This window comes from Leptodactylus fuscus, chromosome 3, assembly GCF_031893055.1.
Source record: "Leptodactylus fuscus isolate aLepFus1 chromosome 3, aLepFus1.hap2, whole genome shotgun sequence".
NCBI classification, from domain to species: domain Eukaryota; kingdom Metazoa; phylum Chordata; class Amphibia; order Anura; family Leptodactylidae; genus Leptodactylus; species Leptodactylus fuscus.
Window position 1 is genome coordinate 153664167 of NC_134267.1, and position 26314 is coordinate 153690480.

A 26314-nucleotide genomic window follows, 5' to 3' on the forward strand; every position below is an offset into this window, starting at 1 on the left:
GAAACTGTGTAGTCTATATTTCCAGTGTCTAAAGTATCTCCATCTTTATGGATCTACAGTAGTAATATGAACTGTAGATACATTCCGTAGTGCCACCAGATTCTGCTCCAGCTGATGCTCTTGGTCGAGTGTGCATTTCTAATAATCAGGTCTGTATCACACAGTGGGCTAGCAAGCAGTTTTTGCTGGGCAGCGTCACTACATGTGTATGGACTGAAGATAAATTATCATGGGATGTGGTGAATATATCCATTTTGGTGTGATTCAATAGTTGTATAAGAAGATGCTATAAAGAGATTTACAGAATTCTGCATAGACCTGTGTTTTGTGAAGTCTATATATAGTTTCTGTTATCCTGGTGCCAGTACCAGTCAAATCCTGTTTAATATTGGATTACCCAACATCAATGTGTGTTTAGTTCATAAAGGAGTTGTCCAGGCAAAACTGGATATTAAATGTAATCTTTAAATAGGCCAGGGGCAGTGAAATAAGAAAAAAATGATACTTTCCCCGATGCTCTGGTGACGCCCAGTGCGGTATGATCTTCTTGGTGCAGCACTGACATGTGGAGGAAATTCCAGCCACATGTGACTGATGACACCACTGATTGGGACCTGAGATCTCACTGCCTGTGACATCACAGATGGCGAGCAGTATCACTTTGAGAAGACAGCGGATCAGCATGACTGGACCATGCTTGAAGGACACCGGAGCATGGAGGACAGGTGTGATTTCCCCCCCTCCCCCAGCCTATATAAAACTTATCACTTAGGGATAGGGAACAGGGAAAAAGTATTCAGCCACCAGCAGCAATAATAAAATTCAGATCAAAAATGATGACCATTCCACTTAACTTTCCTTGAAATGCCGGGTATCGCACGGAACTGACTCCTTCGGCTTGGAGCTGTAAGTATGCAGATCGTTCGAGAAATAGAACCAGCGTAGCCCCGTTAGGAAAGATAAAACTCTTCTTTGTTTAATCCATGAAAAAATATAGTACACGCATGTGAAAATATAGAAACTGCGCCAGTCTGGCGCAGTTTCTATATTTTCACATGCGTGTACTATATTTTTTCATGGATTAAATAAAGAAGAGTTTTATCTTTCCTAACGGGGCTACGCTGGTTCTATTTCTCGAACGATCTGCGTATATAAAACTTATCAATTTGCCTGAACAACCTCTTTAAGTCATTTCAAATATAGTGACCAGTTGCAGGTTAGCCAGTGTATTCTTACAGCACTAAACCATAGTGACAAATTTCACTTATAGTCAGTATTTGTTCTCTCAAAATTTGCAAAAAACAGTGTATGACAATGGGAGAACCCAAGTTTATATATTTTTGTTTAATATGTGTTATTTTAAGTACATGTCAAATGTTCACCATGGGGCCCCCCATTCCTTCTTATGCCACTGTGTAAACCCTCAAATGTATAGCACCATGGAATAAATGGTGCTCTATAAATAATAATAATTGCTCTTTATGTTGCTGGTCAATTCACTTCAGATGTTTTATTTTAAATTTACTTTTTATTGAGAAAATTTTTTTCAAATACAGGAAAGTAAAAAGAATGCAGGAAAAATAATAACACGCTCCTACAACAGACCATAAATATAGCATGGAAGGAGTCACATCATACATATTAAACAGATATACAATACCAGTGAAGACATACAGTTGAAGAATAAGAACAACTGCACACCACATGAGTAAGTACAACTCTTTCCGTCAACAAATCAAGGTCGCTTCAACTGGATCTGGGAGCTGGGCAGAAAGAAAGGGAAGGGAGGGAAGGGGGAGGGAGGATGTGAGAAAACAGTAAAATAACAACCACAACAACATAATAGAAATAACACTTATCTACGTCCAACTCAGCTTCACAGCATATAAAATTTAAATCTTGGTCAAGAGACTAAGGAGGTGCCCAGCAGTACAGTCACCACTGACTCAATTAAGAAAAGCTGCTATCAGGGAGTTCCAGAGGAAGGAGGCAAAATCCGGGGTTGGGAGTCCCTTTCGTTCCTTACATAAGAAGACCAAAGGGTCCATTTGGTCTGAAATTTAGAAAAAGTGTGCCCTTTACTGGCCAGCATACGCTCCAGTATAAAAGCTTGGTTGACATGGTGGAACAACTCGTTTACAGTCAAACATAATGCTGATTTCCATTGTGGGCAATCATGGACCTTGCCGCTAGGATTATTTGGCCCAAGACAACCTGCGTACCCGTTGGAAAAGAGCCGGGATCCAAGAAACACTGCGCTCACCCTGGGGAGGGAGGAATAGGGAGACCAACAATGGAAGACATGAACTGAAACACTGCTACCTAAAACGCCTGAATTGGGGGACACTCCCACTACATATGAATAAATAAGCCTACACGACCGGAGCCCCGCCAACATAGCCTTGAGGTAGAGGAATTCATATGAGCCAATTGAACAGGAGTCCTATACCAGCACAGCATAATTTTTTGCGCCGTCTCCCAATGGGAAGCACCCCTGAACACCTTCTTAACAAATCCAAAGGCCTCATGCCACTCCGTCAGGGGAATGGTTCTGACTAGGTCAGCTTCCCAAAGCAATAGCAAAAGGGGTTTGACCTGTGTAGATGGAGTCGAGAGAAAACTATAGAATGCAGAGGTGCCACCTCACACTTCAGTTGTTTTATGTGTATACAAGGGGAGTTGCCCTTTTTGGCACCAGCCAAGATGTTTTATTGCCTTTGGACAAACAGATATCAAAGTAGGGAGGGAGAGCTAGTGACCCTGAGCTTAACCCCAGACACAGATTTCCTGCAGCCCGGAAAACATCCTTCTTTCTCAGTATCCTGCATTGGGGAGTAAGAGGAGGGGGGCACCCTTTTATGGAGGTGTGGCTGGACACTGGCCTTAAAGAGAGAAAGCCGACAGTGTGCTGAATTTAGCGCACTATCAGCTTTCACGTTCTGTGCCCCAGGTGAAGAGCTATCGGCGCCATTACCATAGCTCTTCACCGTCAGAAGGGCATCTCTGACAGTCAGTCAAGAACGCCCTTCATCACAGTAGCGCCTATTGCGCTGTACTGAGAGAGCGGTGAGGAACCCCCCCCCCCCTCTCCTCCTGATAGTACTCGTCCATAGATGAGTGTGACATGTTCAATTTTCAGCCTGAGTGAAGGGTGAGTGCAAGACTGAGTGAGTGGACTTGAGTGAACACTTGACAGCAGCACCTACATCATGTGCTTGCAAGGCCCTTTTGGAATACTCTTCAGTTCCTGCTGACACTCTACTGGTGTGCTGTTAGATCATCTTGTCCTTGGTGTTCCAGTATTTCTATGTGCTCCAATTGTAGTGCTAGCTATACACATTGAGCTGGATAAAGAAAATCTTACTAAACATCAAAGGGATGTTGACAGTTCATAAGGAGGACAATGTTAGTCTGTGGGGCAGGAATTATCTACACTAATATCCCTATATGGGAATGTGTCTAGGGGTTTATAATATGTCCATACTCCTAGCCTACCTAGCCTCAACATCGGCAGCCTAAAGGGATCGTAGGCTCCCGATTATGTGTGCTATATGCACCTCTTTAAAACTCCCTTAGCAGCACATAAGAGTTTTGTGTTAGAGTGTCTGTAGGACGAAATAGCCGCAAAAATAGAGTGGTGAATATATTATACCACAGGCATATCAGTAATTGTTCTGTCCTGTTGCATTTTGTTTTTTGGACTACTCATTTTTATGAATCAATTTTAAACGGACTTAATAAAAGTTACATTTTTATAGTTACTCCCTCAGTGATATATTGAACATTAAAGAGGACCTTTCACCATATCTGGGCACAGGCAGTGTTATATACTGCCAGAAAGCTGACAGTGCGCTGAATTCAGCGCACTGTCGGCTTTCCCGATCTGTGCCCGGTGTAAAGCGCTATCGGTCCCGGTACCGTAGCGCTTTACAGTCAGAAGGGCGTTTCTGACCATTAGCCAGGAACGTCCTTCTGCCTCGCGGCGCCTATCGCGCTGTGCTGTGGAGCCGGGAGGAACTCCCCCTCCCTCTCCTGATAATGCTAGTCTACGGACAAATTGGGCGAGCAGAGGGAGGGGGGCGTTCCTCCCCGCTCCACAGCACAGCACAATAGGCGCCGCGAGGCAGAAGGACGTTCCTGGCTAATGGTCAGAAACGCCCTTCTGACCATAGAAGAGCTACGGTACCGGGCCGTAAGCTCTTCACACCGGGCACAGATCGGGAAAGCCGACAGTGCGCTGAATTCAGCGCACTGTCAGCTTTCTGGCAGTATATAGAACTGCCTGTGCCCAAAAGTGGTGAAAGGTCCTCTTTAAAGGGGCTTCATCACAGTGGAAACCACAGAACAAGAACTTTACATAACTAGTTGGCTCTGGAGGACACAAAAGACGAAAATCCTTTAATTGGAAGAAATATCCACTATAGATTATTATATATTATCATACAATAAATTATATATAATTATAAATTATATATATATATATATATATATATATATATATATATAATTTATACTATGTGACAGCACCAAATTTCACCAAACAGACCTCTTATACAGTAGGTGCTATATATAAAGTGATTCTGTTTGTGCTATGATACCTGCAAAGAACCAGCCCAAGAAGTACACGTCACTTTCTAATTACGTCACTTCCTGACCACAGTGTCTTTCACTGAATGAGTCCCACATCTATGATTTCAGGATTCCTCTCGCCCATGAGGGTGGGAGGCAACATAAAGAATACAGCAAATGGTTTTGATTTCTATAGATGTTCTTTCAAAAATACAATAGAAAATTTTACAATGCAAGGCCATAGCTGAATAATGGAGTAAATAAACTACATAAGAATTCCCTGATGTATAAATATAATACATGGCTATTACTTCTCTGATGGTTCGCCAGTGTTCCCGTAACTAGTAATTCTACTTAATTCAGACACGTTGCGTCTGCCTAGAGACGTGTTCCATTTTGTTTGATTACATGGAAACATAAATCGTACTTAGGAGCGTTTTATTATCAGCCAATTCTGGAACAGATTTATCTATTAGAAGTACTGATGCTGTCTGGAGCCTGTGAGTCATAAACCCACATTTGGAACCTGTAGGAAGTCGACATATTGTAATCATTTTTCAGTCTTGTTTAGCATAGTGTTGTATACATTGTGCATATATTTGGTAGCAGCTATTGCTGGCTGATTTTCAGCACACGTGGCAGTTCATGACCACACATGTCAAGAGAGGTAACCCAAGAGGTCTCACCAGTCCTTCTGGATTACAACTAATGTATTGAGGCAGCTCTCAACTCTCCGAACATGTAATTTCCATGGAGCAAATGCTATTTTATACATCTGTTTGTAGAATTAATGACATTTGTGTATTGGGTTTTTTAAGTAGACGAAAATTCTTTCTCACACCAAGAATCTGACTTTGAATCTAATATTTGAAATCCTCAGGGTATGTCCCCTGTTCTCTAATAATGGCAAGCAGCTGGAGAAACTCTGGGACAGGAATTATACATGAACGCGTCTGGTCTGCCTGAGCTACAATACAGAACATCTGCTGACAGCTACAGTGTCTCGCTGAGAATTCAGTACAGTCTGAAGAAGTTGTAGCAAACTCAAATGATCTGCAATTTGCTTATCTGTCTACTACTTTCCCATCCACACTTCTTTTCAGTAATCACTCCCATGTGAACAAAGCCATAAGAGAATACTGAGCGTTAAAATAAGAATTTGACATTGAATAAGATCAGAGGAAGAAGTGATAATTTAGCACTTCCATCTTTCCACATCTGAATAATGTTGGAATGTAGAAAAAACTAAGGATAAAAATTGGAGTTTGTGGGTACCAAGAAAATAAACTGCCATTGTCCATACAACATAAAGCATCCATAAAGTTGTATGGTCCATATTGTACTTTCATAGGCCTCTGATATCATGTGTCATTGTACACCATTAACAAAAAATATATAATAAATAATACAATATAAAATTTTACCAAAACCAGACGTTGTATCTGAAGTGGAAAGAAAGAAGAAATTATTGTAGGCTACCATGGGCCCTGGACTGTATGAGAATTGTGGACCCCCAGTAGTCTAAACTTTTAATGAACTGATGCTTACTGCCTAGATAAAGTAACAGAAACAAAGTCATTGTATAAACATGATGACCGAACACATACAATATGAAAAGCAAGATTGCTGCATAGTTACAATACTGAAATCAAGTCTACTGCATATCAATTGGAAGAGAACCAGTGCTTGGCTTGGAGCGTGGGGGTCCTGGGTTTGCATCCAACCAAGGACATTATCTACTTGGAGTCTGTATATTCTCCATATGTTTGGGTTTTTTTAATACAAGATTATTCTCCATATGTTTGTGTAGGATTCCTCTGGGTACTCTGATATCCCCCATACTCCAAAGAATACTAATAGGGAATGTAGATTGGGAGCCCTACTTGAGACATTGAGTGATGACAATATCTGCAAAACACTGCGGAACATGTCGGTGCTATATATTAAATGAATACTGGGTAGATCAGTCAGAGGTTAACACAAGATGACCACAGACGGATTGAAGAAATGGTTTAATACATTGTGAGGGTAAGAAACTAGTGGTTTCTGGAGAATGATCTGAAGAAGAGAATGATAAGGACCCCAACCACATCCATTTCCAGTACACTCCAGAGAGAAGACCTCAGTGTTTGTTTCATTTACTTGCATTACAGACTATATCCCCGTCCCCCTCCCCTCCTGTTCCCTCACTACAACCCTCCCCATCAATGCTTACCTTCCGCCCTACTGGAAACTCCAGGCATCGGTGATGGGTGTGCAGTGACTCTGTCACTCGGGCATCCACAATATTGTTCCCCAGCAATTGAGGTATTGCGCATCGCGAGCTACATGGTGATGTCTGCTGATCCGCACATGATAGATCAGAATCGACAGTTAGGGGTGTCGTTGGCACCTAGAGATACAGGGTCTTTTGAGTTCTTCAAGCATCTAAAGGAGGGTAGGGATCCTTGCGTGCTTATGGCATATAAAGGGGGGGGTTCTGCTGTTATCTAAGTGGGCTAGGGAAACAGGGAGGGGGTGTGTGAGAAAGGGAGGGGGTCAGTGTGTGAGAATGGGAGGAGAAGTGAGACACCCTGGAACTTGTAGGAAACACAGAAGAGGAAGTTATGGAAGTAAACAAATGCAGAAGATTCAATGAGACTCCGAGAACCCCAGAAATCACTCAAAACACTGCTAAAGCTATTTGGTATAATTTATTAACCCATTAATAGCTACTAACAGACCTTTTTTGAAAAAATTTTTTTTTTTTTGCCTGGAAAACCCCTTTGAGAAGTGGCCTCTATGTAGGTTATTTATTATTAACAATTGATCAGGAAGATTTCTGGGTGTTGGACCCCCACAAAGATCTTTTATTGATGACTATCCTGAGGTTAGATCATCAATAAAAAAAGAACTTAAAGGCTTATAAAGCGGCTACATTTCATGTTAAACCAACTTTTAGTGTTACAACATACTGCACTCATTGAAATATTCAACCATGATAAAATCTTGTAGCTGTGAAAACAGACTGCATTGTTTATGGTGTTGCTATGAAATTTTGTTTAAAAATATATAATGGATTTATTATATTTTAACATATATAACATGAAAACCTCCTTAGCAATAAGAAGTGGGGAGTGCAAAGAAAGCTTGCAACATACAGTTGTATATAGTGTTCATTACTCCTACTGATCCGGGAAGGTACAAGTAGCTGAAATATTTTTGTTTGCTTGTCAGTTTTCTGCCTATGAATTACGAGGCTACAAGGCAAGAAGCATTTGTGAGGAATCTCCCTTATCACTGACCACATGAAATGGTCACTGCTTTCCTGTAATGTGCTGTGGCTGATAAAATGTGTTACACCAGCAAACAACTAGTAGGCCGAAGGTCATGTTTGGAATAGTCATTTAGACAGAACAGGACATTGATATGTTTTAATATCAAGTATGGTAAGACAAAATGTTTATTTTAGGTCTGACTAGAACAGTGAGGTCAGACTCCACCAACCTGACCAGGATTGAAGACTGCATACAAGAATTTACAGAGACTTCCAATCAGTGGCATAACTACCACCATAGCAGCGGAGGCAGCTGCCACAGGGCCCAGGACATTAGGGGCCCGGTGACAGCCACTACCGCTGCTATCATTATACTCAGGAGTCTTTTCGGACCCACGAGTATAATGATTGGCGGAACGGGAGAGGTAAGAAACATAAAAAACATGTTACTTACCTCTCCACGATCCTGCCAGGCCTCCTTCCTGACGTCTCTGACGTTACATGAACCCAGCCTGCGTCCTGGGTCATGTGACGTCTGATGTAATTGAACAAGGGTCCCGGGTCTCTGACTATTATACTCTGGGGTCTGAAAAGACCCCAGAGTATAATAATTGTTTATGGGTGTCCACAGTGGGACATAATAGTGTGTGCAGGGGCCACTATGGGACATAATACTGTGTGCAGGGGCCACTATGGGACATAATACTGTGTGCAGGGGCCACTATGGGACATAATACTGTGTGCAGGGGCCACTATGGGACATAATACTGTGTGCAGGGGCCACTATGGGGGATAATACTGTTTGCAGGGGCCACTAAGGGACATAATACTGTGTGCAGGGGCCACTAAGGGACATAATACTGTGTGCAGGGGCCACTAAGGGACATAATACTGGGTGCAGGGGCCACTAAGGGACACAATACTGTGTGCAGGGGTCACTATGGGGGATAATACTGTATTAAGGGGTCACTATGGGGCATAATAGAATGCACAAAAATGTGTAGGAGGGGTCGGTCGAGGTCTTCGGCATCGGTGTCGGTGGGGGGGGCATGTCAAATGTCGCCACGGGGCCCCGCCATTCCTAGTTACGCCACTGCTTCCAATATTCAATATTAAAGATCCACTTAAAGATGCCATTAAACATAAGGAGAAAAGTAATCAAAATACAGATACAAGATAAACTCCTGTTCTGCTGAAGAAACTTATGGACCCCAAGCAGGGACCATAGAGGAGAGCCTACACTTCTAATATATACAGTCTGAAAAGACATAAAGCTTCTTATAGTAACAAACATGCTTTACACATCATGTGTCAGTCTATCTATGACTAGTGAGAACTAGAGATGAGCGAACACTGTTCAGATCAGCCGATCCGAAAAGCATGCATCCATAGAAATGAATGGAAGCATCTGTGACGCCGGCCGGCCGCCGGCAACGTCAGCGTCACAGGTGCTTCCATTCATTTCTGTGGGTGCGTGCTGTTCGGATCGGCTGATCTGAACAGTGTTCGCTCATCTCTAGTGAGAACCCTTTCACTTCCTTATCTACAACATACAGTACATGTGTAAACTGATTTAATTGCATGTTTTCTTACATTGTAATGGATTTACTGACATATACAGAAAGAAGTTAGAAGGGTTATCCAGGATATTGGATTTTATGGTTTTTCCCTAGGATAAGATCAGTTGGGAGTCAACAGTTACCTGCCCCCAGATCAGCTGTATGGGGCCACTTCTGGCATCTGTACTGTTCTGTTTTTCCACTCACAGTTTAATAATAATATTTCTAATTCGATTTGGACTAAACCGTAACTTGCAGGAGAATATTTACGAATCTTATGAGGTTTGCCCATCACTAGTGATGGTAATATTTGTTTTTCGTGTAGGTCCTTTATTTCATGGCTGCATGGCTATATATTATGTTGCCAGTGTGTCTTGGGACTGTAGCCCTGATCTTTTATGCCCTACTAAGCAGAAAGCTCCAGTCTGTGTATAGTGGCCCAGTGCCATCACTGCAGCTCAGCGCTTATTGACTTCAAGCATCTGACCACTATACAGGGCACAGAAACATTTCCAGATTGTGTTGTATATTTTAGGGGCAAGGGAAGCAACCCGTAGAAATAATCTGTGCAGGGGTCAGTTGCCTCAGCTGCAACTAATGATATCAAATATCCTGGAGAATCCCTTTAATTTCTCTATTGAAAGTGTACAGATAAATATTACAAGTATTCCTGGAATATCCAGTATTTTACTGAAACAATTCTAAATATGTGATTGATATACTGGACATTGCACAGTTCCAGAAATTCCTATCCAGAGCAAAGTCATAGTAATATCAGGAAACAGGACATGTAAGGCTACAGAACAGACTTCTGGCCAACATCCATCCACTTGTTCATACCTAGAGACAAGGATTGGCTTACTAAGCATTAGAGAGATCATTAAACAGTCTCAGATAGATAATGAATTGTAAAATACACAATACAGTATGTGTAAAAGGACGTGGAGTAATGTACTAAAGTGTAATATACCATCAGTCATCAGTCACATGTAATAAGTAGAGAGTAAATATATTTTCATTAATATAGCTATGTCAGATCACCAGGATTGAAAGAGGAGGGGGCAGAACGCCGCCTAAAAATCACAGGACTCAGGGGTCATGACATTGCCCGAATTCCACCAGGTCCTTCATCAGCAATCCCCGGGCAGCAACAGTTTAAGGCCCCATGCAGACGACTGTGTGCTAGTTCAGTGTTCTGTGTGGGGTTTTCCTGAATAGCACACTAAACCATTCATTTGTATGAGCCCATGCACACGACCATGATTTTCACGGTCCTGTGTGTGGGCCGACAGTCTGTGCCGCAAAACTCAGGACTGGTCCTGTCCGGTTTTGCAGCCATACGGAGGTCCCAATGAATGAAGCCATGAAAGCAGAGTTGGTACAAAGACGGAACATGGATTGCATCTGTGTACCGCCCAAGCTGTTCAGTCACGGCCAGCTTCACACACACAGATGTCTGCATGACGCCTTAGACAAAGGGTGACCCTGAGCAAAATTCCAGTTGATTTTGAAGTCACTTTTCAAATAGTTGCAGCTCTGATTTTTGCTATTTGCAAAGTGACTTTATTTGCTATTTGCAGGAGCATTAGTAGGGCTGTAAAAGATCAGGGTTACAATGCCAAGACACACTGGCAAAATAACATATAACCATGGAGTCATGAAGTAAAGTACCTACATGAAAAACAAATATATCTAAACCTTATGAGATTCGCAAATATTCTCCTGCATGCTACGGTTTGGTCCAAACTGAACTAAAAGTGCTATTATTAATCTGGAAAAATAGTAAACAGATCATCCTCATCTATTCTCACCTCTGTAGGGCTCCAGGTCTTCCTTTCTGGCATCTTCTAGCTTCCTGGGTGACTCAGAGACTCCCTAAGGCCTGTGATATGATATGTGGCAAATTGACGTCAAGACATCATGACATTGCTATGCCCAGCGTTACCTCTGAGGCCTTTTAATACAGGCCTCAGAGATCTCCTAAAGGCCGCTGATATCGCCCACCAGGCCGAATAGGATTAAGAACACTACCAAAAAAGATTGGCTGCCATAGCGGAGCCCCCAGTGAGGAAAGGTGAGGATCAGCTGTATATTACTTTACTGCATCTCCCAGGGCCTTCCATTATTACACTTTAGGGACTAAAGAGAAACAATTTGCTGACAGCAAATCACAAAAATCTTGGGTTAGCACAAATCCTTCATATTGACCTGAATACAAAGATGAAGGAGAGTCACATTGAGGAGGAATTGGCCACTGATTTGACTAATCAAGTATATATATATATATATATATATATATATATATATATATATATATATATATATATACACATATATATATATATCACTAATGAAGTTTGCACATGTATTTTGTAGCAGAGCTAACCTGCTACTTCTGCAATTGGCTAAACAACTGTAATAAGATATCTTAAGATATCACACTTCAGCTGATTAATCTATTGCAGAAGTTCGAGTTACTTTGCTAAATTTAGGGCTGGTTTAACCATAGGGTCAACAGTGCATTTGCACCAGGCCCAATGGCAGTGGGGGCCCCCTTGGGACATTTGCTGCCCCACTGTTCCTTGCAAGGGATCCACGCTGCCGCAAATCCAACTCATTGGTGTCCTTGAGGACACCAAAGAGTTGAAGACAATGGTGAAGTGAGGAAGCTCCTCTCATCTCTGCTTACTATGTCCTAGGAGAAGGAGGTGTGATGTAGTGTTGCCACTTATATCACACCTGTTGCTCCCTGAAGACTTCAGGACCAGAGACAGGAGAGAACTGGGGAAAGGGGAGCATGAAACTGTGTAAGCAACGTAGGGGGGCATGAAACTGGGAAGGAATCCAGGAAAGTGACTTGAAACTGTCAGAGGAACCTGAAGGGAAGATGGACATGAAATTGTGGGGTAACCTGTGGGGTAGGGGGACAAGAAAAAGTGGGGACAACCTGGAGGGGGACATTGTAATATATTGTTTGGAGCCACGGGGAGTGCCACAGGTTAATGTCTGACGAGACAGGTTAAAGTGTGATGCATGCAGGGGCATTTCACTGTGTGATGAGCCAATGAGGGGCATTATATCGCCTGAACGCCATCTCCAGCCTATAATGGTTAGCATATCAAGATCTTAAAACGAAACTACATTCATACCAGAACTTTTGGCTGTGGTTCCCCAGGCCCTTGGCTCTGTCTGTCTTCCTCAGAGTTATCCATGTCTCGGTGATGATCTTCTCTCAGGTGGCACCTAATGAGGTTTAATAACCCTTAGGAGACATTTTTGATTTTTGCATTTTCGTTTTTTTTTACTCCTTGCCTTCCAAAAGCCGTAACTTTCTAATTTTTCTGTCTATGTAGTCCGATGAGGGCTTGATTTTTCTGTGACAATTTGTATTTCAAAATGGTACCATTTATTATTTTGTACAATGTACTTGGAAGCAAGAACAAAAATTCAGAATGAGGTGGAATTGAGAAAAAAAGTGCAGTGCTGACGTTTTCTTTATTCTTCAGGTTGGTACGATCACGGGGGTACCAAATTTATATAGTTTTTTCATGTTTTAATAACTTTACAAAAATTCTAAATTTTGAAGAGAAAAGAATTCTTTGAATCACCATATTCTGACCCCTGTAACTATTTTATATTTCAGTGTATGGAGCTATGTAAGGAGTCTTTTTTTTTTTGTGGGACAATATGTAGTTTTTATTGGTACAATGATGGGGAATGTATATTGTTTTGTTCACCTTTTTATTCCATTGTTTTAGATAGGTAATTTGGCAAAAAAAAAACGCCAAATCAGCCATTTAGATTATTTTTGCGGCTACACCGTTTACCGTACGCAACAAATGTTTTTATATTTTAATAATTTGGGCTCTTGCTTGGGCTAAACTGTAACTTGTTCAAAGCCCTTTACATTTTTTTTTTAATTATATTACACTGTTTTTATTTCTTCTATCTGGATATCCATCTTCCTGTTTCTCTGAACTAAGAGTTTTTGAGAAATACGTAGGCCTGGTTACCAATACCACGTAAGTTGTTTCTTCAAACACACCCTTTGTGGTGACTTAAAATAGCACGACCTTATGACATTATTAAGCAATGTTAAACATAAAAAGGGGAACACATGGACCAAGTCAATGTGGTTGCCTAATACCCATGGGTGTCAGATGTGTCATGCTAACAGAAGGATATTTTCTAATAAAACTCCCTCCTACATGTCAACGCCCATTTACATTGAAGATTCTTATGCCAACAACGACAAAGGTTTGAAACAGGATTATTGTGGATAAAATGGACATTTCAGTCTTAACGATTCTTGTAGCTGCTAGAAAGAAGTTTCCTTCTGGCCAGGTGACAATGCTGCAACGTCTATTGTACATATCCTTACAAGCTGCAGTTACAGATCATAATAATATAATAATAATACATTTTATTTATATAGCGCCAACATATTCCGCAGCGCTGTACAATTTGTGAGGTTTTCACTGAAAAAAATCATATCATAGCAATGATAATGGAAAATATTGTTTATTAATATTTTCTCTTCCAATTGAACAAATGAATAGCGGTGTTGACTCGACCATATGAGTATACCTTCATGGTAGATTTCTTATAAGACAAAAACACAGCAGCCAACATACATCAAAAAACAAAATGGCTTACATGACAGGACTATACACTTACTTGGAATTTTATTATTTGCATTCCCTATATCTCAGGTGTATTTATATGTACCTCATTTACAAAAAAAAGGCACAAAATGTGTAATAAATCTTGCACACATTTACCCCAAGGAAATTGTGATTCCAATGTTGTAACATATTTTGTTTTTGCTTTTTTCACGATGCCAGTTTACTGAAACGCAGTTGCCCCTATTTTTTTTTTTTTACACCTGACATAGGTCATTTATGGTAAAATGTTGCTATAGATAAACCATGACCACTTTCCCTGACAAAAAATGCAAAGTGATCATGAACCTTATGTCAGTCTTCAAAATAGCGCAAACAAAGTATACATCTTGCTTGATAAATACCCCCGCTAGTCCAGTGGCATAACTAGGAATGGCAGGGCCCCAAGGCAGACATTTGACATGGCCCCCCCCTCCCCTCTCCCCCCCCTGCGTTCCTGCACACAGTATTATGCCCAATAGGGACCCCTGCATACAGTATTATACCGCATAGTGGCCCCTGCACACAGTATTGTGGCCCATTATGAACCACCCATGTACAATTATTGGAGACCCAGGTGAGGATAGCAAACATAAAAAACAATGCTACTTACCTTTCCTGGGCTCCGGCACACTCCCCGCTGATTTTGGCCATCTTCAATGATGAACGTCACTTGAGCTCGGCTTGCGTCACGACGCATAAGGATGCAAGCCTAGCCCACGTAATGTCTGTGACGTCACAACATAGGCCCAAAGCCTGACAGAGCCCAGGAGAGGTAAGTAACAGTGTTTTTCTGAAAAGACCCCCCCCCCCCCCAAGTATAATGATGGCCTTACCTACCGATCCTGGCTCCTGCTCACAGTCACCTCCACAGGAGGAGGAGAAGTGCAGGTGGCCGTGAGCAGGAGCCAGGATTGGTAAGTAAATAGGGCACTTTACCTGCTGGAGTTACTCCAGCAGGTAACGGCCGATTTTTTAAAAAAAAAAAACAAAAAAAAACAGCGGAAGCAGCTGCCACAAGGCCCCCTGATGTCCTGGGTACTGTGGCAGCCGCTACTGGTGCTAACTCGGTAGTTACGCCCTGACTGATCTTTAGCATTAGATGCCCTAGGAAAAGAATACATGTGAATTTGGGAAGCCTCCAGTCTGCTTTTTTCGATCTGTATTCTCACTCCCTTTTGTAAGATAAATGTGGTTTCTATCAACTGTGAACTGCAGCCAAAAAGCTTAGAGTGTGAGTAATGCATACTATAGCTAGGGGCTGGGAACCAACATATGACATTTAGCATTTGCCCTCTGAAAGGTTCATAGCAAATGAGAAAAGAAACACAGGGCATGGGATAATGTTACTGTATCTCTTGTACCAATACTATAAAACAAACCAAAGTACAGTACAGTATATAAAGCAGAACTGAAGGGACGTATGTGTGCAGCATGGGGGGTTAGGGAAGCTGTATTTATATCAAATTTTCAATGTGATAGTAAGGGACAGAGATGTCTTTTATCAGGCATTTTGTGATGGGTGAGGTTTGGAATTATAGAATATACTTTAAACATGAAGCTCATAGGTGACAAATCTAGAGAAATAAAACCTTGTATTGCATTGTAACATGAATGTATATATGTGTACCATGTACCTCAACCCCTGAGTATGTCACTGAGGTGGTAAAACATGTCATGGGGCGGAAAATCCTGTATTTTAAATACTTTCAGACCTGTGCTCAGTCACAATACTGCACATACTGCTTCGATAACATTCTGGTTGTGATGAGGTTGTAATATTACGGTTTTAGTCGATGCAATAAATGTTAGTTTTTACTGTGACTCTTTAGGGTATACATGGATGGTAAATATGGGCAGTATGGGTATGGGTGTATTTTCTTTGTCACTCAAGGTTTTACAATGGCTGCTGGGGGGACGTTGCACGAGAAGAAGGTGGGCTGGACATTATGATAGAGATTTGGCGTGACCATTGGATCTGTTTGTCCGTCTGTTCTGGTATTTGTTGTGTAGATTTTTGCTTTAATCACAGAACACAAACGTTTATTGGGAAGTCTGCTCAGTCATCATACAACGGTTCATAACAGGAAGCATGACGTCTGAGCAAAACAGATTGATCTGGAACTTTTTTTTCTACAAAATTCTTGAAAGTGTTGATAGTCGTCTTTCCTGTTTGATAACAACGCAAATTTTATTTATACCCTACTATTTACTTGCTGCAAAAGAAAAAAAATATAATATATGTGGAAGCATGGAGATAAGTTTTATTTGCTACACATTCAAGCAGATCTATCACCGGTAGATGTCACCCAATGTGAAAAATGACCTTTATTACAACTAACTGGGTGGAGGTTTTTATTATATTAAGCGAAATGTAAAATAAAAGCTGAAATCTGATAGGACTGTTTGAGCAATTACTTTATGACCGCCTTGCATTTGTTCTGACACATTTCCCAACTGTTTCCAAAATCCTCCCTTGTAGTCAGAAACGTGTAGAACTTACAATATTCCTGCACCATCCACCCATAATAATAGTATCTTTGGCTTTAATTTATCTCAAAGATACATTTATTGCATAATTTTAATGCTTACTGTTACCTGCCTAGGAACATACAGTGTACATAAGTTATATTTATAAATTGCTAATACTTGTTGAAATAAGAAACTTTGTCATATATTTTATTAAAGGAAAATGCCCCATTATTTGCCTCCCTCTGTCCCTTCACTGCTCTCATCTATATACCATTTAGAGAGGACCTTTGATGTCCTCATGAAAGTGCAGTTTTATATACCGCTAGAAATCCGACAGTGCGATCAATTCAGCACTTTCCTGCTAAGTTCATTTGCTACGAACCTTTCAGAGGGCAAATGCTAAATGTCATATGTTGGTTCTCAGCCTCTAGCTATAGATTAGGATTCCGATCGGGGGGGTCCCAAGCAGACCCTCTGAACAGAAACCCAAGTGCAGATGTGAACCTAGCCTACACAGAAGATGGTGTGTTAAATTGCATTAGGATAGTGTAGTGCCATATTGGCTGGTGTGAATTGTCAACTTTGCTGGTGGATAAGAAGGGAGAGTTAACTCCTTGCTTATCTGTATCCCTGCTGCAGTATAACAATCGTTTATGTAATATACTGACTTGGAAGGGATTGGACAGTCTTTTCACATTGTTGATCGCTCGCATTAGCTTGCTTCAGATTCTGTTAAAAATTTTTTGATTACTCCTATAAAGATACAAACTTGCTTTGTGTTTTGTTTTTTTTGGTTTTGTTTTATCACGTTCTTCATTCCTGCACAATACAATTGTCAGAGGATAGAAACATATGTGTTATTTGTTACACAGTAAGTGTATATTTGTAATTGTAGTTACAGAGGCAGAATTTGTTGCCATTTCAATACCTGACAGTACAACTTTAAGCACGGTCTCATTATTTGTCACACAACAGGGGAATTCATCCAAATTAAGAGACACAAAATGTCATTAAAATCGGCAGAATGTACACCTTGTTGCGCATATGAAGAAGCAATTTCTTGCTTACACAATGTGTGTTTACATATGGCAAGTCCTTGATATTGTGATGCAATTGTAATTGTAGTCACATTGTGGATAAGTAGGGCACCAACACCTGGATGAGGATTTCATATCCAGATCATTGAGTAAAAGCATTCACACATCAAATTGTGTAGAATAACTAAAGTTCTTAAAGTGGTTGCATTTTCACATTACAAACAGCAACAACAAAATTGTTTGCATCTTATAGGAGCCTGTCAGGTCCAAAATGCCTTTCAAACCAATAATAGTGCTGTGCAGGGGCCTTTAATAGGAGGAGAAGTTTGACTTTGTGGCCACAAACTGATGAAGCTGGTTAATTTGCATATCTATAAAATGATGATAATCTCAGCATTGCAAGTATAGGTGTGGCCTGATTTAGGACATTTTGTCCACATCGACAAATGTGACGTAATCAGCATAGACAAGAGGCCATTGGGACCATAAAGCTCTGGCCACTGATCATTATAGTTCTAGTTATCGAGCCCACACAAATCCAAAGAATAGGTCATCACTAGGTTAGTCCTTGAAAACACCTGCACATCACTATTATTATTGTTTCGGGAGACATTTTGTAACTGACAGATTCCCTTTAAAGGGTTTTTCCCATCTCACGATTTCAGCAGTTTGTTTTTTTGTCTCTTCTCACTTCCTGTATTTCTCCCCCCTCCCTCCTGCTGAACGGGACACTGAAGTATCACATTACTTATATAGATCAGATAATATGCACATGCTTGTAGAGAAGGACTCAGTGCTATCTGTGCGTTTACATAGAGAGATAACAGACTCTGCTTTATCAGCAACCTGCAATTAGCTGAACTGATTGTCTTGCCAGCAGAACAGTGAGTGATGTCACTTGTCCTATCTTACAGGTCCATGGTTATAATAATGATGTGTAAACAATGGGAGGAATAAGTTCACATAGCAGGCAAAAAAAGCAGCATTTGTAAAGCAATATATTTAGGAAAAGTCTTCAATTTACATAATCTACCAGTATAGATAAGATTCTAGAGATGGGAATACCCCTTTAAAGCATATGATTGCACCAGAATCAAAATGCACAACATCTTTACATCCACAAGCTACTTCAAAGAGCCATATTGTCACTGATCACGTGTTACATATGAATAATTTTAAATGAAACAAATTAATTCGCAAAAATATTAGATCTTGCTATAATATTGTACCACTAATTTATACAAAATGTATTGATATAAATTGTAGAACTAAACTAATGTCACATACCTACTTGTCTACGACTGGACAGTGAGAATTTGGAGAAGCCAACATATGCACTAATACTACAGACTCCGTAAAAATGGTAAAGTGGTTATAAAATGTCCTCATTATTATCAGGACAAAACATTGTACAATTGTAAGGAATATTTGAATTGCTGTTGTAAAATACAGTAGATAAATGACGCTGTCAGATGGTAGACTGCATCTATGTAGCATTGAAACCTTACTGAGTAATCCATGTTCGGAAGAAGCTCTCTTGGGGTTTGTTTCAGTCTCCTTCATAGATGGCTTTTTACTGTTATACCAGTTTGATGTATGCGGAGTGACAGGGTAACTGGTTTCATCAATAATATGTGGTGTCTTGTCACTTGTACTAATCTTGTCCCAGGGACTTAATGGTGTTGTTACCATATAAGGGCCGCTCGTCTCTTCTCTTATTGTTGTGGAGGGACAGATTAATGCTTGTAACGCCAACACACGTACCGTCTTCAACGCTGGAGGATTTGTACAAATTAGCGACATATGGTTTGGGACCTTTTCCGTGTTTTTTTCTAACCAGGACCTAAACCCCTCAAGTTTGCAATCACATATCCAAGGATTGTCTTCAAGATAAACCCTTTGAAGTTTTGGTAACACCGTGAGCAAGTTGCCTGGTAGAGCTGTTATTTTGCTGTTATTTAGATATACATATTGAAGATTTAGAAGAGGTTGAAATAAATTATCAGGGACGTCATGTAATTTATTATTGTACAAGGAAAGAATTTGTAGGCTTTGTAAGTCCTGGAAGAGTCCCACGGGAAGAGAAGTGAAGGCATTAGAATACAAATACAGTTCCACAAGTTTGATCAGACCACTGAAAGCATCTTTTGGAAGAGAGTGAAGTTTGGTGTTCTTGGTGAGAACGAGAACTTGTAGATTAGTTAAATTACTAAAAATGAAATTAGGGATTGTTGAAAGGGATGTGCCCCAAAGCCTGAATGACCTAAGAGTATCTATTTTACCAAACAATACATTAGGCAGTTCAGTTAATGGATTTTCATACAGAGACAATGTTTCCAACTTCAGTAAATTCAGAAATAATCCTTCAGCCAATGTTGTTAGGCGATTTTTCTGCAATGACAATTTTTTTAGTTTCGGAAGCTGATAAAATGCTTCTTTGTCAATTATTTCAATTAGGTTTGAATGTAAATGAAGTTCAACCAATTCCATGAGATCATCAAACATCCCATATGGTATCTCTACCAATAGGTTACCACTGAGTAATAGATGTGTTAGCTTAGACAATGACGTAAAAATGTTTTTTGGCAAAGCCCGGAGCTTGTTTATAGACAAATTTAGGATTTCTAGTCTGATCAAGTTATTAAATATTGATGGATCAAGGTGAAACAACAAATTTTCATCCAGGAACAAATGCTCAAGATGAACTAATGTACTAAAGACACCAGTGGGCAAAGAGCTCACATTGTTTTTACTTAGCCTGAGTGTTTTCAAGAGCGGGAATTTCTGTAAAGCTCCAGGTCTTATTACAGACAATCGGTTGCTCTGTAAGAAGAGTCGCACAGTAAGAGGCATTTGTTGGAAGCTGAACTCCGTCAATTCTGCAGCTTGTGTGCCACTTACACGAACGTATGTAAAATTATAAGGGATGTTAAAAGTGGCAATGTCTGTAACTGCTACATCTTCGCAAGCAACAGAGTCTTTCACTGTGCATGTGCATCTAACCGGACAGACTGTGGTAACGGCAGAAAGGCTTGGTATAGTCAGTAGTACGAGAAAAATCATGACTGATGAAGACCCTACAAGGCAGAATAAAGATTGTGATATATAAATGAAGCATAAGATAGGTAAAACATAAAAAATTTAGTATAAAAAGTCTAGAATTATTAAAAACAATAGCCATGCACAAAACACAACACTATAAGCCTACCTGTGCGATGTAACACATCCAAGACAGATGTCACACAGACAATAAACTAAAGAGCTGACAGTTATATAGGCAACAAAGTGTATCCTGCAGATAACAAGGATGCTGTCAAGTGAGAAAACAAAGCTAGAAATAGAATTCTAACAAGCTACAGTCTTTTAATAGTTAAAATTTACATATTCATTGCTTTACTTAACTCTTTAAGGACACAGGGTAGGGTAGTTTGGATGTTAATGTGACTCATTTGATATTTTCCTTCTCCGCCTACCAAAATCCATAACTTTTTTTTTTTTTTACATTTTTTGTTGATATTGCTATGTGAGGACTTGTAGCTTTGTCACCATTTTGGGATACATGTGTTTTGCTTCGCTTTTATTAATGTTTTGAGATGAATCCATGTGAAAAAAACCCAATTCTATTATTTTTTCAATTTTTTTTACGGCAGTAACTCTGTTTTATAAATGACATGGCAATTTTGTCCGGCGGGTCATTAAGATTAGAGCGATACTATATTTATATTGGTATATTGATTTTTGGAAATTAACAATGTGCCTGGGGTCACTGTATTCTGATACCTATAACTTTTTTGCTGCTTTGTTAACAGGATCTTTATTTGTAGAGTAAGCTGTAGTTTTTATTGGTACCAATTTTTGGTATGACTTTTTGATAACTTTTTTATTGCTATTTATGTGGGGATGGCAAGGTGATGAAAATACACGTTGCTGTTTTTTTAGATTTTTTTTTAGTGTTCGCTGTACATGATATCTGCAACAAAATATTAGATGAGAATTTTATCTGTAGAAGGAGAAGTATGGAAACATCACGGAAAGAAAACTAGATGGATTAAAGTATGAGCAGTTCTGCCCATGAGTGTTTTCTTCAAGTGAGAAGTTGTAAGGACCACCGTAGTGACTGCTATGGGGCCGACCACCTTAGTGGCCGCGATTGTAAGGATTGGAGTCAGGGTCAGGCAGTGCAAAGTGACATAGCTGGGAAAGCAACACTGTGCAACTAATGACAAAAGGGGTCGTAGGCCCTGCAGCTATAACTATGCTGTAATATCTGAGATGAGGCAGACCAATGCACTTCCTAATTGAAGTGCGCCTACCACGACTCCTTACGCTTCTATCCCGGTGGCTAGGATAAGGGGAGAGGAGGCCCTGAAAGTCCTAGGGACTGGAGTCACGGGGTCACACCTAAACAGAAAGCACAGTGTAAATGCAATGCAAAACAAAAGACTAAACAGAATGGAACCAGGGAGGACCACAAGTCTCAGCAAGACACAGAAGAGAAGGCGAGGTCAGACGAGCAAGAGGTCAAGCCAGGAGATATAATAAAAGGTACCAAATCAAAAGACAAGGGATAGTCAAAAATACAAGCCGGGTCAAAAAAACAAGAAACATATGGAATACAAACAGACAGGGAATCAGACTGAGCAGGGGGACCAGGAAACACAAAGTGAATGGCTGGCAAGGATCCATGCCTGGGAGGGGATTAAATAGCAGCAGAAAAACACACCTGATGGCTAACGGCATGGAGACTGAAGGCAAGGAAAAGATTAACCCTTAATGACCTAAGCACACCCAATAGAACTCCTAACACGTCTCCCAGAGAGACGCCGCGCAGCAAGGAGACCGCGGCGAGTCCGTATCCTGACAGCGATGGGCCCCTGCTGCCTTTAAAAAGAAAAAAAAGGTCATTACAATCTGGAGTAATCCAAGCAGGTAATAGGCCTTATTTACTTACCAATCCCCACTCCTTCCTATGGCCGCCTCCAGTTCCCATGTTGCCCTCCAGGTTTCCCCATACATCTCTCATGTCATTGGGACGCACAGGATGCCCTGTTGGGCAGGTTGAGGTGGCTGTGAGCAGGAGTGGGGATAAGTAAGGCTGTGGGCCTGCAGCAAGAGTATTTGTTGGACTACTCTGGGGTCTCTTCAGAGTAGAGGGCTGAAAACAGCAGGTAGTCGCACTGTAGCCACTATTTTTTTTTTAAAAAAACTCTATATAAATAATAGTTTGTGAGTGGTGTACCCCATAATACCGGGACAATACTGGGTGGAAGATCCACTATGGGACCTTATACTGTGCAAAGGGTCCACTATGGGACATTATACTGTGCGGAGGGGTCTCTATGGGACATTGTACTGTGTGGAAGGGCCGTTATGGGACATTGTACAGCTGCAAATACTATTGTCTTCTAAGAGCACAAAGTTTTTATTTCACACAATGCTACACCTTACCAGTCAAAACTTTATCACTGGTAGCTAACAAAGACCATTTAAAAGACCATTGTTAACAGGTTAATGATCAGCTAAAAAAGCTGCGTAGCCAGTGATCAGATAGTGTGTGGGCATAAAATTGCTTGCAGATTGGCATCATACCTCTTTCTGTTACACAATATGTGTTGGTGCCCATTGACCTATTATATTGTTGTTTTTTTTTAAAGAAATTTCCCATTTTGTTGCCAAATGTGCTGGCTCAATATTATCTCTCACAGAGACTCTCAACCTACAAAAGGTTGGGGACTAGAGATGAGCGAGTACTATTTGAAACGGCAGTTTCGAATAGCACGCACCCATAGGAATAAATGGACGCTGGCACGCAGGGGGTTAAGCAGCAGGACGCCAGCCCTGGCTGCATCCATTCATTCCTATGGGTATGTGCTATTCGAAACTGCCGTTTCGAATAGTTCTCACTCATCTCTATTGAGGACCTCTGATCTGCTGTACATTTATCCCTGAGATAATCCAGGTATAAAATAGGTATATAAAATCCACAGCAGGCCCCGAAATCCAATTTGATTTTCTCACTATATTTAATTTGGTGTTTTAGAAACACTTATCACTTATGTTGTATAATATTTTTTGTAATTTATTATTTATTTATGAAGCATCAGCAATGCAAGGGCACTGGACTTCATTCACATGGACAAGACATGGAGGACTTTCCCTGTTTTCCTGATATCCAGTTGTATCCCCAGCAATATGACACATCCTCCACCATCCTTTGGGTAGGGGATAAGTGTCTAAATTGGGACAACCCCTTTAAGAAAGATAAAACTAATGCTTAGGGTTTCCAGATTTCCGTTGGTTGTTAGTTATTAATGCAACAATTGTATCTTGCCTGGTACACCTGTTTTCTGTCTGTCTCTCTCTATAGATAGATAGACAGACAGACAGGGAAAGAGACACACACACACACACACATATATATATTATAATATACTATATTACATACACACCCAGAAAGTCAGACAAGCATATAGCATCTTTCATATGCTTTATTTTGGCCAACAAAATTACGTTGTACATTACATAACCGGGACGACCATTGCTCAGTTATAGAATCTACTATCAAAGTTTTGCCAATAAGTATTCCATATCACAATTTCTATTACTCAGTTAATTGTAGATTAATAAAACTATTTTGTTAGGATTGACTTTAAAATGTCTATTCTATCTTCCTGGGCCTGGAGAGAGTGCACTTAGTGGAATTAACATACGGACTAATACTACGGGCTCATTCACAGATCTAAAGTATGTATAGAGTTTCCTAATTCTCAGCAAGCAGCAGCAGGTTACAAGTATATAAAACATTTGCATTGCTAGGTTGAGTAAAACAACACAGTAAATAATTCTGCCACATGGAAGGTAATGCCTAAAAATCTTTTTAACATAAAAACGATGTAAAGGATTATCTACGACAATTCTCACGGTGGTTGTTCCCATATTATTGGATGGACTTGTACTATTAGATAAATGCCAGCCGGTGGAAGGATCAGTCGTAGACACCTCAGTTTGACTTACAACAAAATGCATTACTTTAGCGTTAACCTCCTCACCAGTCATAGAAGCCTCAGTTTCACCGACAACAAAATGTGTTACTTTAGAGTTCGCCTCCTCACCAGGGTTTGACATACTGATAACACCATGCCAAGAACTGGTAGGAGTTGGGGACACATAGTAAGTGGTCTCATCAGCTGTAGAATAGGGACACACCAAGTCATCAGCTTTTAATACTGGTATTCCTGCCAGAAATGAAGGACTCTCACAAACAAGGGAGCTAGCATTGTACACCTTGTCCAAATTCTGCACAAGCCACGTCTTGAAGTCTTGAAGTCTGCAGTCACATCTCCATGAATTACCATCAAGATGAACTCTTTGAAGTGTTGGTACCAACCCAAAAATGTTCCCTGGAAGAGTTTTTATTTCACTGCCATTTAAATAAACAGTTTTAAGATTTTTAAGAGGTTTAAAGAGAGTCTCTGGGAGACTATCAAAAGTATTACTGTGCAAGGAGAGAACTTCCAGGCTTTGTACATCCTGGAAGATGTCCTCAGGTAAAGAGCTAAGATTATTTGTATGCAAAGACAGTGCCAGAAGTCTATGCAGACCACTGAAAGCATCTGATGGAAGACTATAAAGATTTGGGTTCCTAGTTAGAATAAGACTTTCCAGATTAGTTAAATTGTCAAAGACAAAATTTGGGATTGTTGAAAGGGAGGTGTTATAGAGCCACAGAGATCCGAGAAGGTCCAGCTTACCAAACAGTACATTAGGTAGTTCAGTTAATGGATTGTCATAAAGGAACAATATTTGCAATTTATTAACATGAAGAAATAATTCATCCGGCAGGGTTTGAAGGTTATTTTTATGCAAGGCCAGTTCTCTTAGTTTGTGGACATGATAAAAAGCTCCTTTATGAATGACTTGGATTGCATTTGAGTAAAGACTGAGTTTGACTAGTTCAGTGAGATTATAAAACATTGGGGATGTTATCGTAGTCAGAAGGTTTTCGTAGAGCGTTAGGGTTGTTAACGCCTGCAGAGAGCTAAATATATTATCTGGCAAACCAGAAAGCTTATTTCTAGATAAATTCAATATTTTTAGATTTATTTGATGGGCGAATAACTCATGAGACAACTCTTTAAGACGATTTCTGTTTAAGGCAAGTTCTGTTAGATTTCTTAAGTTCTTAAATATATGGGGATCGAGGGCCGATAGTAAATTTCTATCCAAGAACAACTGTTCCAGATCACTTAATGCATCAAATACTCCAGAAGGCAGAGAATGTAAAGCATTGTTCGAAAGCTTCAGAGACATCAATAGAGGAAAGTCTTGAAAAGCTCCAGGTGATATAGTGGAGAGCCGGTTACTTTCCAAGGAGAGCCGTAACGTAAATGACATTTTCTGAAAACTCTTATCAGTCACTTCTACGACGCGAGTGCCACTTATCTGTACAAACGTAAAGTTGTGAGGAATGGCTAATTCAGCAATGTCTGAAATGGATTTATCCTTACAAGAAAGTAGATCTTTCTTTGAACAGTCACATTTAACAGGACAAAAAGATTCAGCAGCCATAACCCTTGTCATGACCAGCAGTAACATCACGTTTGTAGGTAAACCTAAAAAGCAGAATGAATGAAGGGTGAATAAGTGTCCCTGCTCTAAACAAAATATCTTACAGAAATAGTAAAGGATATAATAAAGTACGAAGAATAATCTTATCCTTACCCATGTTTTGTAGCTCTCCAGAGTAGGAAGAAAGCATGA

General features: G+C 40.3%; 1 protein-coding gene across 1 annotated transcript; it reads right to left on the minus strand.

The window, feature by feature from the left end:
• Nucleotides 1–5715: 5715 nt before the first annotated feature.
• LOC142196906 (uncharacterized) lies at nucleotides 5716–26314 on the minus strand. Its single transcript, XM_075266887.1, has 9 exons — nucleotides 26276–26314; nucleotides 24617–26166; nucleotides 24232–24553; nucleotides 18846–20631; nucleotides 12534–12627; nucleotides 6785–6961; nucleotides 6118–6120; nucleotides 5994–6011; nucleotides 5716–5787 (listed from the first exon to the last, which is right to left on the minus strand). The coding sequence occupies exons 1-9, from the start codon at nucleotides 26310–26312 to the stop codon at nucleotides 5716–5718; spliced, it is 4059 nt and encodes a 1352-aa protein (XP_075122988.1). The 5' UTR covers nucleotides 26313–26314.